This window comes from Ranitomeya imitator, chromosome 1, assembly GCF_032444005.1.
Source record: "Ranitomeya imitator isolate aRanImi1 chromosome 1, aRanImi1.pri, whole genome shotgun sequence".
NCBI classification, from domain to species: domain Eukaryota; kingdom Metazoa; phylum Chordata; class Amphibia; order Anura; family Dendrobatidae; genus Ranitomeya; species Ranitomeya imitator.
The window spans coordinates 169,443,218-169,457,599 of NC_091282.1; the positions used below are offsets into that span (position 1 = coordinate 169,443,218).

The 14,382-nt window shown below is 41.2% G+C and overlaps 1 protein-coding gene across 2 annotated transcripts in view; it reads right to left on the bottom strand.

Annotated features, from left to right (window-relative positions):
- Positions 1-400: 400 nt before the first annotated feature.
- SLCO4C1 (solute carrier organic anion transporter family member 4C1) overlaps positions 401-14,382 on the bottom strand; it is a 118,689-nt gene continuing 104,707 nt past the window's right edge. For both annotated transcript variants that reach the window (XM_069752231.1, XM_069752240.1), the window contains 3 exons: positions 12,631-12,695; positions 8,373-8,510; positions 401-1,806 (listed from right to left, as the gene is read on the bottom strand). In XM_069752231.1, the coding sequence (XP_069608332.1) occupies positions 1,682-1,806; positions 8,373-8,510; positions 12,631-12,695 (328 nt within the window). In that variant the 3' untranslated portion in view covers positions 401-1,681. The remainder of the gene's footprint in view (positions 1,807-8,372; positions 8,511-12,630; positions 12,696-14,382) is intronic.

The following is a 14,382-nucleotide window of genomic DNA, read 5'->3' on the forward strand; positions in this document are numbered from 1 at the left end:
GTCTTCAACATGCCTAAGGCTGCCATAGTAACCCATTGCCCCGTTATCACAGGGTGGCGATGGGAATCGGTAACAGCTAGCAGTGGTGTAAGTTAAATTTAAACACCGCTGTCAAACATTAAAAGTGGAGTTTAGATCATTAAAAACTGAAGCTTATTAGAGACAGATGGCAAGTATTTAATATAGCTAGTATCTGCCATGTTTGGAGAGAAAGCAACTCCTGAGCCCTCTCCACACAAGATCACTCCAGCAGCCACACACTGTACGAATACATGATATTGCTATAAGGAGCAAACATTTATTTTTAAATAAACACACCCCTTTTCATCGAACATGTATAGGAAACTGTTCATCGAGAAGAGTAAATAGCTTGCATCATCTACAGATATAGAATCCAATAAACGTTATTCTGAAGTGAACTTTATTTAAAATACAATTTAAAAAACATTGATGGGTTCCACTCATTTATGGTCTACTATTCCTCATTCAAGCCAAACTTCATGTATTTGAATGCTGATAATGGGAAATATACAAAAGAAATATAAACAGTTTCATCTATCAAGACATATACAGTACTCAACTTAGAGGAATATAGACAAATCTATTGTCTAAGAATTCCAGTCATGGTCACAATTTGTTCAAAAATACTAACAAGCTGGTACAGAACAGTAGCACATACATAGTTGGTGAATAAGACACTGAGTGGAACTGGCCCTTTACAACAAAGATCAATCTAATAATAATAATAATAATAATATAATAGAGCTTATTGCTATGGCTGATTTATAGGGTCATTTCCATTTATCTTTTTAAGTATATCATTCGACCGCATTTAGTTGATATGGCCCAATTTTGATTAAATGATCGACATAATTTTGGGACATGCCATCATTTTCTGACCGGAGGGTATCTAACCTATGTGAAGAACCCCATCGATCCTGAGAAGGATGGAGTTGCAGGCCCATGTTGTAGTTTTCTCTACAGCATTTCTCTGTAACAGCGTGGCCTGGAGTGGCCAAGCCCACCAGTTACATTGACAGCGGGGGATCACTGTTAAGCTACATGCAAATATTACATTACATGGCCTGCAATGGGTCCAGGTGGTTGCCAGTAGGTGAGTATCACTTAGTTTGCTCTTTTTTGCAGCACCAAGCCCCTGGAGAACCTTTTTCCCCCAAACAACCCCATTTAAGTACAGTACAAAGTCTTTTCAAAAGGCAAATCATCAAAGCATGCTCTATCCTGTGAAATTTCAGCTCTAAGCTTAATGCGGGCTTTATTTTAGGATCAATGCGAAACAAGTATTACAATCTATTGACAAGTTCAACTTTTTATGTAGATTAATTAATAGTGTCCAGAGGTGAACATGCAGTTTAAGTTCAGCAAACTTCCTAACATACTGTCACCAGCCAAGCTGAAAAGGTTAATATAACCTTCCAATAAATCTTCTAAAGAAGATATTTAAAAAAAAAACCACAATACATTCAGCTTTGTTCAGGCCTCAATTCTTCACCTTATAGAAATTTCCCATGGGAAAGTATTAGTTTCCACGGTTGTGGATTCCATTTATTTATTTGGCTTCGTTTTTGATTATTTGAGGAAGAACAATGTGAGAGCTATAGATGAGGTATAATATTACTCAAAATCAATGATGTACATCAGTATGTCCATTACTGTCTTCTTAAAGTGCCTCTGAAGAGATGACCTTTCCATTATCTTGTGAAGGGTCTGGTTTGCTTGCTGGAGGTTTATATATAAAATATGCTACAATAAGGAAAATGATTGTGAGGGCTTTGCTTGCTGCACCTAAAAGAAAAGAATCAAAATGAATCAGTACTGGTGCATTGTCATTATATAGGTCGCAAATAAGAAAAATGACTAGTACTAACAGTATGTGATAATGAACGGTATTACTATTTACTTATATGATGTCATAGATTCTTCAGCATTTTCTACAGTCTGAGTCCAATGAATTAGACCATGAAAAAAAGAAATGTCCAAAAACTGAGAAGCTATGTCACCCTATAGGCCACCAGACTCAAATGTGCCAGCCTTAAAGGGAGTCAGTCAGTAGGTTTTTTCTACCTCATCTGAGACCAGCATGATGTAGGCAAAGCGAAGCTGAATCCAACAATGTATCACTTAGATTACAGGGTGCAGTCGTTCTCACTTAAAGTTTTTAGATTTAGCAGTGAAGCAGAGCTGAGAAAGATAGCCCCGCCCACACCAGACTGTGTATACAATGGCTATAGATAGTGACTTGCCTATCACAGGAGGAGGTGTGTTGGACCAAGACACCAGCTAGCCACAGCAATGATAAGCTACTGGTACTAAAGCAATTATTGTAATTGTAACCAAACAAAACCTTGAGCTTGACGATAAGAGAAGCATCTCTGAAATCTGTGTTTTAACCACTGCTTCATGCCGTCTCTAGGTTACATTAGAAAAACCTGGTAACAGATTCCCTTTAAGGGATCTTCCCACAAACAAGATTCAGTTTAATCACTAGATCTTGTTGTAATAATAAATTACACATTTGGATGTGTTTTCAAAAATGTCCCTGTGCTGAGATAATCTTATAAATGTGCCCCTGCTGTCTACTGTGTAATGGCCGTGTCTGACCGTGCCAGAACATGGTTTGATCATACCACATCTCCTGGGCAGGGGAGGATACAAAAGAGAGAATACATGTAGTAGTAGAGCACAGCGCTCCTGACAGCAGGTACAAGTAGGAGCCCAAACCCAAGTATAATATCTATGAAGAACTTGGCACTCAATTGATAGAAAAAAAGATGATTTCCAGATACACTGTATCTTGTGTAGCTTCAGCATTAAGTCCTATATTCTTCCACTGCAATCTGTATATCTGAAGAAGGTCTAAGACCGAAATGTCATATGTGTTCAACATGGTTTGAAAATAAATAGTGATGAGTAGGGTTGAGCGAAACGGATCGGACAATTTCAAAAGTCGCCGACTTTTGGCAAAGTCGGGTTTCATGAAACCCGACCCGATCCTAGTGTGGGATCGGCCATGTGGTCGGCGATCTTCGCACCAAAGTCGGGTTTCGTTTATATATATATATATATGTCATTGAGACACATATATATATATATTTATATTTACTTCAGCGCGATATAGCAGAAAAGCCGGTAATTCAATTGCCGGCTTTTCATTTCTCCTTCCTAAACGCGACATGATATGAGACATGGTTTACATACAGTAAACCATGTCATATTCCCATTTTTTTGCATATTTCACACTACTAATGTTAGTAGTGTGTATGTGCAAAATTTGGGCGCTGTAGCTATTATATTTAAGGGTTAAATCACGGAAAAAATTGGCGTGGGCTCCCGCGCAATTTTCTCCGCCAGAATGGTAAAGCCAGTGACTGAGGGCAGATATTAATAACATGGAGAGGGTCCACAGTTATTGGCCCCCCCTGGCTAAAAACATCTGCCCCCAGCCACCCCAGAAAAGGCACATCTGGAAGATACGCCTATTCTGGCACTTGGCCACTTTCTTCCCATTCCCATGTAGCGGTGGGATATGGGGTAATGAAGGATTAATGTAACCTTGCTATTGTAAGGTGACATTAAGCCAGATTAATAATGGAGAGGCGTCAATTATGACACCTATCCATTATTAAACCAATTGTATGAAATGGTTAAAAAACACACACACACATTATTACAAAGTCTTTTAATGAAATAAAGACACAGGTTGTAATATTTTATTAGACTCTTAATACACCTGAAGACCCTTGCTCTGTAACAAAGGAAAAATAAAAAAAAAACAATATCCCATACCTTCCGATGATCTGTCATGTCCCACGCTGTAAATCCATCTGAAGGGGTTAAATAATTTTACACCCAGAAGCTCTGCTAATGCAGCTGTGCTCGTGGCTGTAAAACCCCAGCAAATGAATGGAAACTAGGTCAATGACCTGTAGTTACCTTCATTTGCGGTGATGCGCCCTCTGCTGGATGTCCTCATATGACCTCGAGCGTGGGAAAATATTCAGAAAAGTTCCCAGGTTCGAGTTCATATGAGGACATCCAGCAGAGGGCGCATCACCACGAATGAAGGTAACTACAGGTCATTGACCTAGTTTCCATTCATTCACTGGGGTTTTACAGGCACGAGCACAGCTGCATTATAGCAGAGCTCCTGCCTGTAAAATAATTTAACCCCTTCAGATGGATTTACATCGTGGGACATATCGACAGAAGGTATGAGATATTGTTGGTTTATTATTTTTAATTTGTTACAGGTCGAGGGTCTTCAGGTGGATTGAGAGTGGAATAAAATAATTCAACAACCTGTGTGTTTATTTCATTAAAATACTTTGCAATATTGTGTGTGTTTTTTTAACCATTTCATGCTATTGGATTAATAATGGATAGGTGTCATAATTGACGCCTCTCCATTATTAATCTGGCTTAATGTGACCTTAGAATAGCAAGTTGACATTAACCCTTCATTACCCCATATTCCACCGCTACACGGGAGTGGGAAGAGAGTGGCCAAGTGCCAGAATAGGCACATCTGGGGTGGCTGGGGGCAGATGTTTTTAGCCAGGGGGGGGGCCAATAACCGTGGACCCTCTCCAGGCTATTAATATCTGCCCTCAGTCACTGGTTTTACCACTCTGGCGGATAAAATTGCGCGGGAGCCCACGCCAATTTTTTCCGTTATTTAACCCTTAAATTTAATAGCTACAGCGCCCAAATTTTGCACATACACACTATTAACATTAGTAGTGTGTAATATGCACAAAAAATGGGAATATGACATGGTTTACTGTATGTTATCCATGTCTCATATCATGTCGGGTTTAGGAAGGAGAAATGAAAAGCCGGCAATTGAATTACCAGCTTTTCTGCTATATCGCGCTGAAGTAAATATAAATATATAGAAAGAGAGAGAGATTTCCCATTGACTTGCATTGAGTTTCGTGTTTCGGTCGATCCCCGACCCCGACTTTTCGCGATAATCGGCCGATTTCACTAGACTCGATTTTTGAGAAAGTCGGGTTTCGCGAAACCCGACTCGACCTTAAAAAAGTAAAAGTCGCTCAACCCTAGTAATGAGCGAACGTGCTCGGACAACATGTTAATGTTATCCAAGCATGCTCGGGTGTTGTCCAAGTATATTGGCCGTACCCGAATAATATGTTCGAGTCCCCACGGCTGCATATTTTGCAGCTATTAGACAGCTGCAACACATGCGGGTATTGCTTGTTTGTTAGGGAATTCCCACATGTTCATCCTGTCTAGGCCCTTTTCACACATCAGTTTTTTCCTATCAGTCGCAATCCGTCGAATTGTGAAAAAACGGATCCGCCGTATCTGTTTTTTTCTCATAGACTTGTATTAGCGACAGATTGCGATGGATGGCCTCACGATTCATCCGTCGTTCGTCGGATCCGTTGAAAATTGTGGATCCGGCACCCGGAGATGACAAACAAAGTAACGTTTTTTGTCTGCATCGAAAAAACGGATCTGTCATCTGTCGTTTGTTAGAATGGAAGCCTATGAGTGCCGGATCAGTCAAATGATGGAATCCGAAGACGGATTCTATTTTTTTTAACTGAGAATGCTCTGATTTTTTTAGGATCCTTTAGCCAGCCCCCCTAGTCGGATCCGTCGAAAAAATGGATCCTTCTCATAAGTTTTTTACAATCTGTGACGGATCCGCCCATCCGTCGAGCTGACGGATTGCGACTGATGGCAAAAAACTAATGTGTGAAAGGGGCCTTACAGCCGCAAAACATGCAGCCACTGGGATTCAAGCATAATATTCGAGCACTGCCAAGATGCTCTGATAACACCCGAGCATGCTCGGAAAAAACGTTATCTGAGCACGCTCGCTCATCATCACTAAAAATAAATCATCTTTTTTTCTACATTAATTGATTGCAGGGCAGACAGGATGGCCGGGGAATGCAGATGATTCTTTTTGGGAGGTAAAACATTTCACTGCCTGTTTTTAAACATTGTTTTACATCTATGAAAGAATCAGCTGTGATCCCATTTTGTACTGTCCGTACTCTCTCTTTTGCATCCTCCCCTGGCCAGGAGCTGTGGTATGATCAGACCATGTTCCTCTTCGGTCAGACACAGCCATTACACAGGACACAGCAGCATTTATAAGATTATCTCAGCACAGGAACTTTTTTTTTAAACACACCCAATTGTGGAACTTATTATTATTACAAGATCTAGTGATGAAAATAAAGTTTGTATATAGACAACCCCATTAAATGAAACGTCATTAGATTCACTCTGCCTGAACCACGGACTTTGCGCAAAATTCAAGTGCACCATTTTGAATAATTTGGCGCAAAAAGAGCAAGACAAAAAATGACTGAATAAAATCAGGTGACTGGTCCAAGGCTACTCCCTGCCCAGACCCATAAGCTCCAATTCATCAAAGCGATTCAGCCAGAATTCTGTTGCAAAACACTATAAAAAATGGTATTTTTTTTGTAAAAGCGTTTTCATGCCAGTGTCAGCCAGCTCAGTCAATAAGGTCACAGCTGAAGCTGGGATGAGTGTTGGATGGAGCGAGGCTGACTGGGGCAAGATTTGTGGTGAAGCGCACGGAAGCGCTTGCCAATTTAAGATGTGCCTGATTCATTAAGAGGCGTGCACTACTTAAGACGCTTCTGACTTCAGCATGCCTCCTCAAGACATCGGTCTTGATAAATCAGGAACATAGTCCCCAGCCAACTACTTTTCAAAGTATGTTAATAATAATAATCTTTATTTTTATATAGCGCTAACATATTCCGCAGCGCTTTACAGTTTGCACACATTATCATCGCTGTCCCCGATGGGGCTCACAATCTAAATTCCCTATCAGTATGTCTTTGGAGCTAACAGCTGAAAGCGGCAGATACAGAAAGTGAGAACATCAGGGGAGTGCATTTACAGCAGGTTCATCCAGTGCCTAGGACTGGCGTCCTGTGCTGGCACTATGAAACCTCCTTCACCCTCTAGGACTGTGACCTCCTAAGTCACCCCCATGTCCTAATCTCACTAGTCTTCATTATATACAGGGTGCTCATATTCCGATCTGTGCTATGGGTGAGACTCACTGGTGACTGAGCACTCCTTTTGTATCCAAGCTGGCTTATCTTTAGGCAGTGTGCTATAGAGACCAAGGCATCCCTCCATTTCTATCAGTATAAGATTGGAGCTACCCTACTGGGTCCATCAGTACAAGTGTGTAGCTACCCCACTGGATTCATCAGTATAAGTGTGTAGCTACCCCACCGGGGCAATCAGTACAAGTCTGTAGCTACCCCACTGGATTCATCAGTATAAGTGTATATCAACCCCACCGGGTCCATCAGTACAAGAGTGTAGCTAATCCAGCGGGTCCATCATTGCAAGTCAACAGCTAACTCACTAGGTCCAACAGTGTAAGTATGCAGCTACCCCACTGGGTTCATCAGTATAAGTCTGTACCTCCCCCACCGGGTCCAGCAGTATAAGTGCGTAGGTACCCCACCGGGTCCATCAGTACAAGAGTGCAGCTAATCCAGCGGGTCCATCATTGCAAGTCAACAGCTAACCCACCAGGTCCAACAGTGTAAGTATGCAGCTACCCCACTGGGTCCATCAGTATAAATCTGTACTTCCCCCACTGGGTCCAGCAGTATAAGTGTGTAGCTACCCCACCGGGTCCTTCATTAAAAGTGTACAGCTAAACCACCAGATCCATCAGCATAAGTCTGTAGCTACACCAGCGGGTCCATCAGTATAAGTGTGCAGCTACCCCACCGGGTCCATCAGTAAAAGTTTGCAGCTAAACCACCAGATCCATCAGCATAAGTCTGTAGCTACGCCAGCGGGTCCATCAGTATAAGTGTGTAGCTAAGTATGTTGTGTTTATATTTTAGGCAGATTAAACATAACTATAGATGACAAACTACATTAAGGAGAGGGGCCGGCTATAAGGATCATTTGCCTGCAGCAGCTCTCTAATTGTCAGTCGCTCTCTCTAGGTGCCATTTTATTTATATATTGAGACTAGGCAATATCTTGAAAATGTATTTCTGTGTGTGAGCACTGGTACTGGAGGAGCCCAGTGCTGAGCACACGTCATAAGGGAGGGTGCACTCTGACTTCCCACTCCTGCCAGTCTGTGGCCACCACTCGCTACACATTTCAGAAAACAGCGCAGAGCATGCCTGCACCCACACTGAGTCCGCGTCAGCCCTGACACTGTGAGAAACGTTGGGCTCTAATGTGTGTCTCCTTGTCATAAAATAACTAGAAATAAACTGCTATAGAAATCCATAGTCCCTTACATTAATTTGGGTTTTCGGCCTACTTCCTTGGTGTGAAAATGTATTAATACTTACTGATGCCGATCAGTTTGTAAGATATGCTTGAATTATTATAGGTCCAACAAGCGCCCTGTGACCCACATTCATTCAAGTTCCATAAAATACAACTGCTATCTATGACGACTCCAAATACTATTGGTCCAGGGATGGAGCCTACAACATGAGAAGGACATAACATGAGAATTAATATTGTCAATTAAGCTACGCATTTTAATATTCAACATATTAAATAAACATAAAATTAGCAAATAGCTCAATATGCTTTAGACAAATTAAAAAAAACAGTGTTTCTCCAAGGGGAAGATGGGTCTTGTATTATTTTTTTGCTTCAAAACATGGGTTAAGGCTAATTTTCAGGGGATGTCTTATTTTTTTCTTTAAACAACAATCCCCATTTAATATTCAACATAAAATCAATACACACACACACTGCACATGCACATGTATACACACCTACTGCACATACACCTGTAAATATAAACACACTGCACATATGATACATACCTGCCTGTCTCCTCTTCAGCTCCTGTATGCTCTGCAGTTAAAGGACCTTTGGTGTCATCATGGTCACATGACTGTGATGTCACCAAAGGTTCTTAATCATTTTTAACCTTGGTATAGAAATGCTGGGTAGAGATGAGCGAACCCGAACAGTAAAGTTCGGCGTCCATACCTCGCCTAATTCCACCGAAGCCCTCTTTCTCCTGTAATAAACCAAAAATAATGAAACAACAATATACCATACCTGACCGTTGTTCTGTCCCGCGCCGTAATTCATGTATGGGGGATAGATTTCAACCTGGACAGTGGCAAGAAGCGATCGTCTAGGCTGAGAACCACTGGTGACTAATGGTGATGTCACTGAGGCTCCTTCCCAGCCAGGATGAACTGCGGTGACCTTGGTGAGATCCCCGCTAGCACCGTGAGAAAAATTCTCATTGTGCTAGTTCATCCCAGCTGGGAACGGAGACTCAGTGACAGTGTCTTTTGTGTATTATGGCATTTGCACAGTAATGGCCTTCTTCTGGCAACTCGATCATGCAGCCCATTTTCTTCAAGTGCCTCTTTATTGTGCATCTTAAAACAGCCACACCCCTGATTTTCAGAGAGTACTGTATTTCAGCTGATATTAATTGTGGGTTTTTCTTTGCATCCCAAACAATTTTCCTGGCAGTTGTGGACGACATGATTTTGTTTTAAAGAGCCCCTGATTTTACATTTGTTAACCACAGTCTGAACGCTTCTGACTGGCATTATCAATTCCTTTGATATCTTTTTATATCCCTTTCCTGTTTTATACAGTTCAGCTACCTATTCCCGTAGTTCCGTTGACAATTCTCTTGCTTTCCCCATGACTCACAATCCAGAAACCATGAAAATTAGATATTGGCGTGCACTCTGAGTTTCACTAGTGGAGGTGCCAATAGAGGGGATTGATGAAATCCCTCGTAGACAATGTAGAATAAATATCAATTGCACACTCGTTTTGAATGCAAACAAGATTTATTTTATTAAAGATAAAAAAATAAGAGCAACCTTTGAATGTCAACATGTTTCGGCCAACTTGGCCTTTTTCACGACTACTGCTAAAAATAAAACAACGATAAAACATAACTTAAGTATATACATTGGTGTAACATGTGTATGTGGTACACATACATATGGGTGACTTATATACATATATACAATGCAACAAGATAATACCACGGCAAGTGTCTTAATGTCACTTGCTAGATTATATACAGTACATATCTCATCAGAGTATCAATCAGCAACCAAAATGTACTTTCAAAAGCTTGAGGGCAAGAGAGATTTGTAGTTATTATTATTATTATTATTTATTGTTATAGCGCCATTTATTCCATGGCGCTTTACATGTGGGGAGGGGTATACATAATAAAAACAAGTACAATAATCTTAAACAATACAAGTCATAACTGGTACAGGAGGAATGAGGACCCTGCCCGCGAAGGCTCACAATCTACAAGGGATGAGAAGAGTATTTTAGCATAGAGTATCTGAGACATTGTAAAAGAAGCATAGAATCATATAAAAAACATATAAGCATAGAATCATACAGGAAGCACAGAGTCATAAAAATAGTTATGTCACATCACTCAGTAGGTATTCTCTTCTAGACAGGGATTTTTCTTCCCTGGACGTGCGATTTGTTAAGTCTGGGGAAATGAATGCATCATATGTGAATAATAGTTTCTATAAATAAACATTAGTTGTTAAATCCCAGTTAGTTAGCTGGAAGGTACAGTATTGTTCAAGAGATTTCCTTGAGTGGGTTGATGAATGTGGAAAGCCTATAATGGAATAGGTATATCCTAAATTATAGTGCCTACATAGGGAAGGCAAAGGAATATGTATAACTACGGTATCAATATTAAATTATTAGGAATCATGTAATTGTCCCTTTAATAATGGTAAGATATTGGCCTCAAGTCAGATCAGCTATAGCTCTGTGCACAATAAGCATAATATATATTGGAATTTTATATAGGTAGTAGATGCCAAGGGTAGCTGGAAGCTCCATTCCCTGTATGTCACAGGTCTGTATAAAATAAGTGCCAAGGGTCAGCAATGCTGAGTAGCCTGAAGCTCCATTACCTGTATTTCACCTGGCCCAGACCTAGTGCTTGCTTAAATGTGCAGTCCGGAGGCCACTAATGCATAGAGCTTACTAAGAAATGGATGCCTTCAAAGCCCTCCCATTAATGTGCAAACACAGACCGCGTAACATAGAAGAAACAGTGGTCAGAGCAGATATAGGCAGTTCTAACAGACAACCTACACAGACATTTCTTGACACACAGAGAAAGGGAACCTTCCCCTGTCTAAATTGCCCATCTTGCTGAAACGTAATAAAGGGTGACCATTTTACCCACCCACGAGCTGACCCTTGGCACTTATTACTTATATAAAGTTCCAATATAGATTATGTTTGTTTTGCACAGACCTGTGACATACAGATAATGGAGCTTCTAGTTACTCAGCATTAGTGACTCTTGGCACCTATTACTTTATTCCAATATACATTGCTCAAAAAAATAATGGGAACACTAAAATCCCACATCCTAGATATCATTGAATGAAATATTCCAGTTGTAAATCTTTATTCATTACATAGAAGAGTGTGTTTGAACAATAAAACCTAAAAATTATCAACGTAAATCACAAGAAGTATCCCATGGAGGACTGGAGTTAGAATGTTGCTCAAAATCAAGGTGGAAAATTAAGTTAAAGGCTTATCCAACTTCAGTGGAAATGCCTCAGGACAAGGAAATGATGCTCAGTAGTGTTACCGTCAAACACTGGAATCCAGCGATGTATCCCGCTTTTTGATTCTGAGCATGCGTGGAAAGATTTTCTACTCAGGGGAATATCTCTCTCTCTCTTTTTCTCTCTCTCTCTCCTGAATTTTCTACATTCAAATTCAGGCAGCACCTAATTCAACGCATCCGTCAAAAAACTGGATGCATTACATCTGTTTTCCACTATTTTTAAGACATCCGTCGATAAGTTGCAGTGACGCATTTTGACGGCAACCAGATGACAGAAGTGTGAAAGAAGCCTAAGACACTTGTCGTGGTATTATCTTGTTGCATTGTATATATGTATATAAATCACCCACATGTATGTGTACCACATACGCATGTTACACCACTGTATATAATTATGTTATATTTTATCTTTGTTTCATTTTTTGCAACGGTCGTCAAAGGTCAATGTGTTGGCCAAACGCATTGACATTCAAAGGTTGTCATTATTGTTTTACCTTTAATAAAAGAAATCTTGTTTGCATTCAAAAGGAGTGTGCAATTGATATTTATTCTACATGATTCACAACCCAGAAATGTCAGTGGCTGGATGAAAGATGCATGAGTCTGTCTGGATCCCAGAAACTCACTCAGCTTTTATGCACACACACACTGATTACAAGCAAACAGGTCACAGGTGAGGATGTTACCTTTAGCAGCCATTCAAACCAATTTGTGTCAACTTCTGTGCATGTTATCAGGCCAAATTCACCAGGGTATGTAAACTTTTGATCAGGGTCATTTGAATGTTTTAGGTTGTCATTATGAATGAAAAAGAGAAACTACAGTAGTTTGACAATACATGGCTTCATCCAACCACTAACAATGAGTGGAGAAAAAGTTTTGGTGTTATTCATATTCTCTGAAAAAAAGGCCAAGAAAGCAAGAATTCTGCCGGGGTATGTAAACTTTTGAGCACAACTATAAATAACTTCAATTATATTTACCTAATAGCCGAATAAATGACCACTGAACTCCAAGTGCAAATGACCTTTGTTTGTCCGGTACACACCTAAAAGAAAACATTTTTACTGTCATAAAATCTTGCAAAAATGAATATATTTAATACAATGTTTATAAATGTGCACAAAAAAAACAATTCCTACACATTTTGCGCTTTTTTACAGAACATAGAGTCCCATCTGTCAAAACTAACATTCAAATAACTTACCTAGTTAATCTATTATACAGTGTGATAGAGATGCTATGAGCGCCACTGACACTATACTAATACTAGGGGTACTATTATAGGCTCTGTGATAGGGGCACTATGGCTGACGCTGTAATGGGGACACTACAGCTAGCTCCATGAAGAGGACACTATGGCCGACGCTGTAATGGCAACACTACAGCTAGCTCCATGAAGAGGACACTATGGCCGACGCTGTAATGGCAACACTACAGCTAGCTCCATGAAGGGGACACTATGCCTGACAATGTAATGGCCACTCTACAGCTAGCTCCATGAAGGGGACACTAAGGCTGAATCTGAAATGGGGACACTACAGCTAGCTCCATGAGGGGGACACTAAGGCTGACGATGTAATGGGGACACTATAGCTAGCTCCATGAAGGGGACAGTATGGTTGACGCTGTAGTGGGGACACTACAGCTAGTTCCTTGAAGAGGACACTATGGCCGACGCTGTAATGGGGACACTACAGCTAGCTCCTTGAAGAGGACACTATGGATGGCTGTAATGGGGACACTACAGCTAGATCCATGAAGGGAACACTTTGGCTGGCACTGTAATGAGGACACTACAGCTAGCTCCTTGAAGAGGACACTATGCATGGCTGTAATGGGGACACTACAGCTAGTTCCTTGAAGAGGACACTATGGCCGATGCTGTAGTGGGGACACTACAGATAGCTCCTTGAAGAGGACACTATGGATGGCTGTAATGGGGACACTACAGCTAGCTCCATAAAGGGGACACTAAGGCCGACGCTGTAATGGGCACACTACAGCTAGCTCCTTGAAGAGGACACCATGGATGGCTGTAATGGGGACACTACAGCTAGCTCCATAAAGGGGACACTAAGGCCGACGCTGTAATGGGGACACTACAGCTAGCTCCTTGAAGAGGACACTATGGATGGCTGTAATGGGGACACTACAGCTAGCTCCATGAAGGGAACACTATGGCTGGCACTGTAATGGGGACACTACAGCTAGCTCCTTGAAGAGGACACTATGGAGGGCTGTAATGGGGACACTACAGCTAGCTTCATGAAGGGAACGCTATGTCTGGCACTGTAATGGGTACACTACAGCTAGCTCCTTGAAGAGGACACTATGGATGGCTGTAATTGGGACACCACAGCTAGCTCCATGAGGGGAACACTATGGCTGGCACTGTAATGGGGACACTACAGCTACCTCCATGAAGAGGACACTATGGATGGCTGTAATGGGGACACTACAGCTAGCTCCATGAAAGGAACACTATGGCTAGCACTGTAATGGGGACACTACAGCTAGCTCCTTGAAGAGGACACTATGGATGGCTGTAATGGGGACACTACAGCTAGCTCCATGAAGAGGACACTATGGATGGCTGTAATGGGGACACTACAGCTAGCTTCATGATGGGAACACTATGGCTGGCACTGTAATGGGGACATTACATCTAGCTCCTTGAAGAGGACACTATGGATGGCTGTAATGGGGACACTACAGCTAGCTCCATGAAGGGA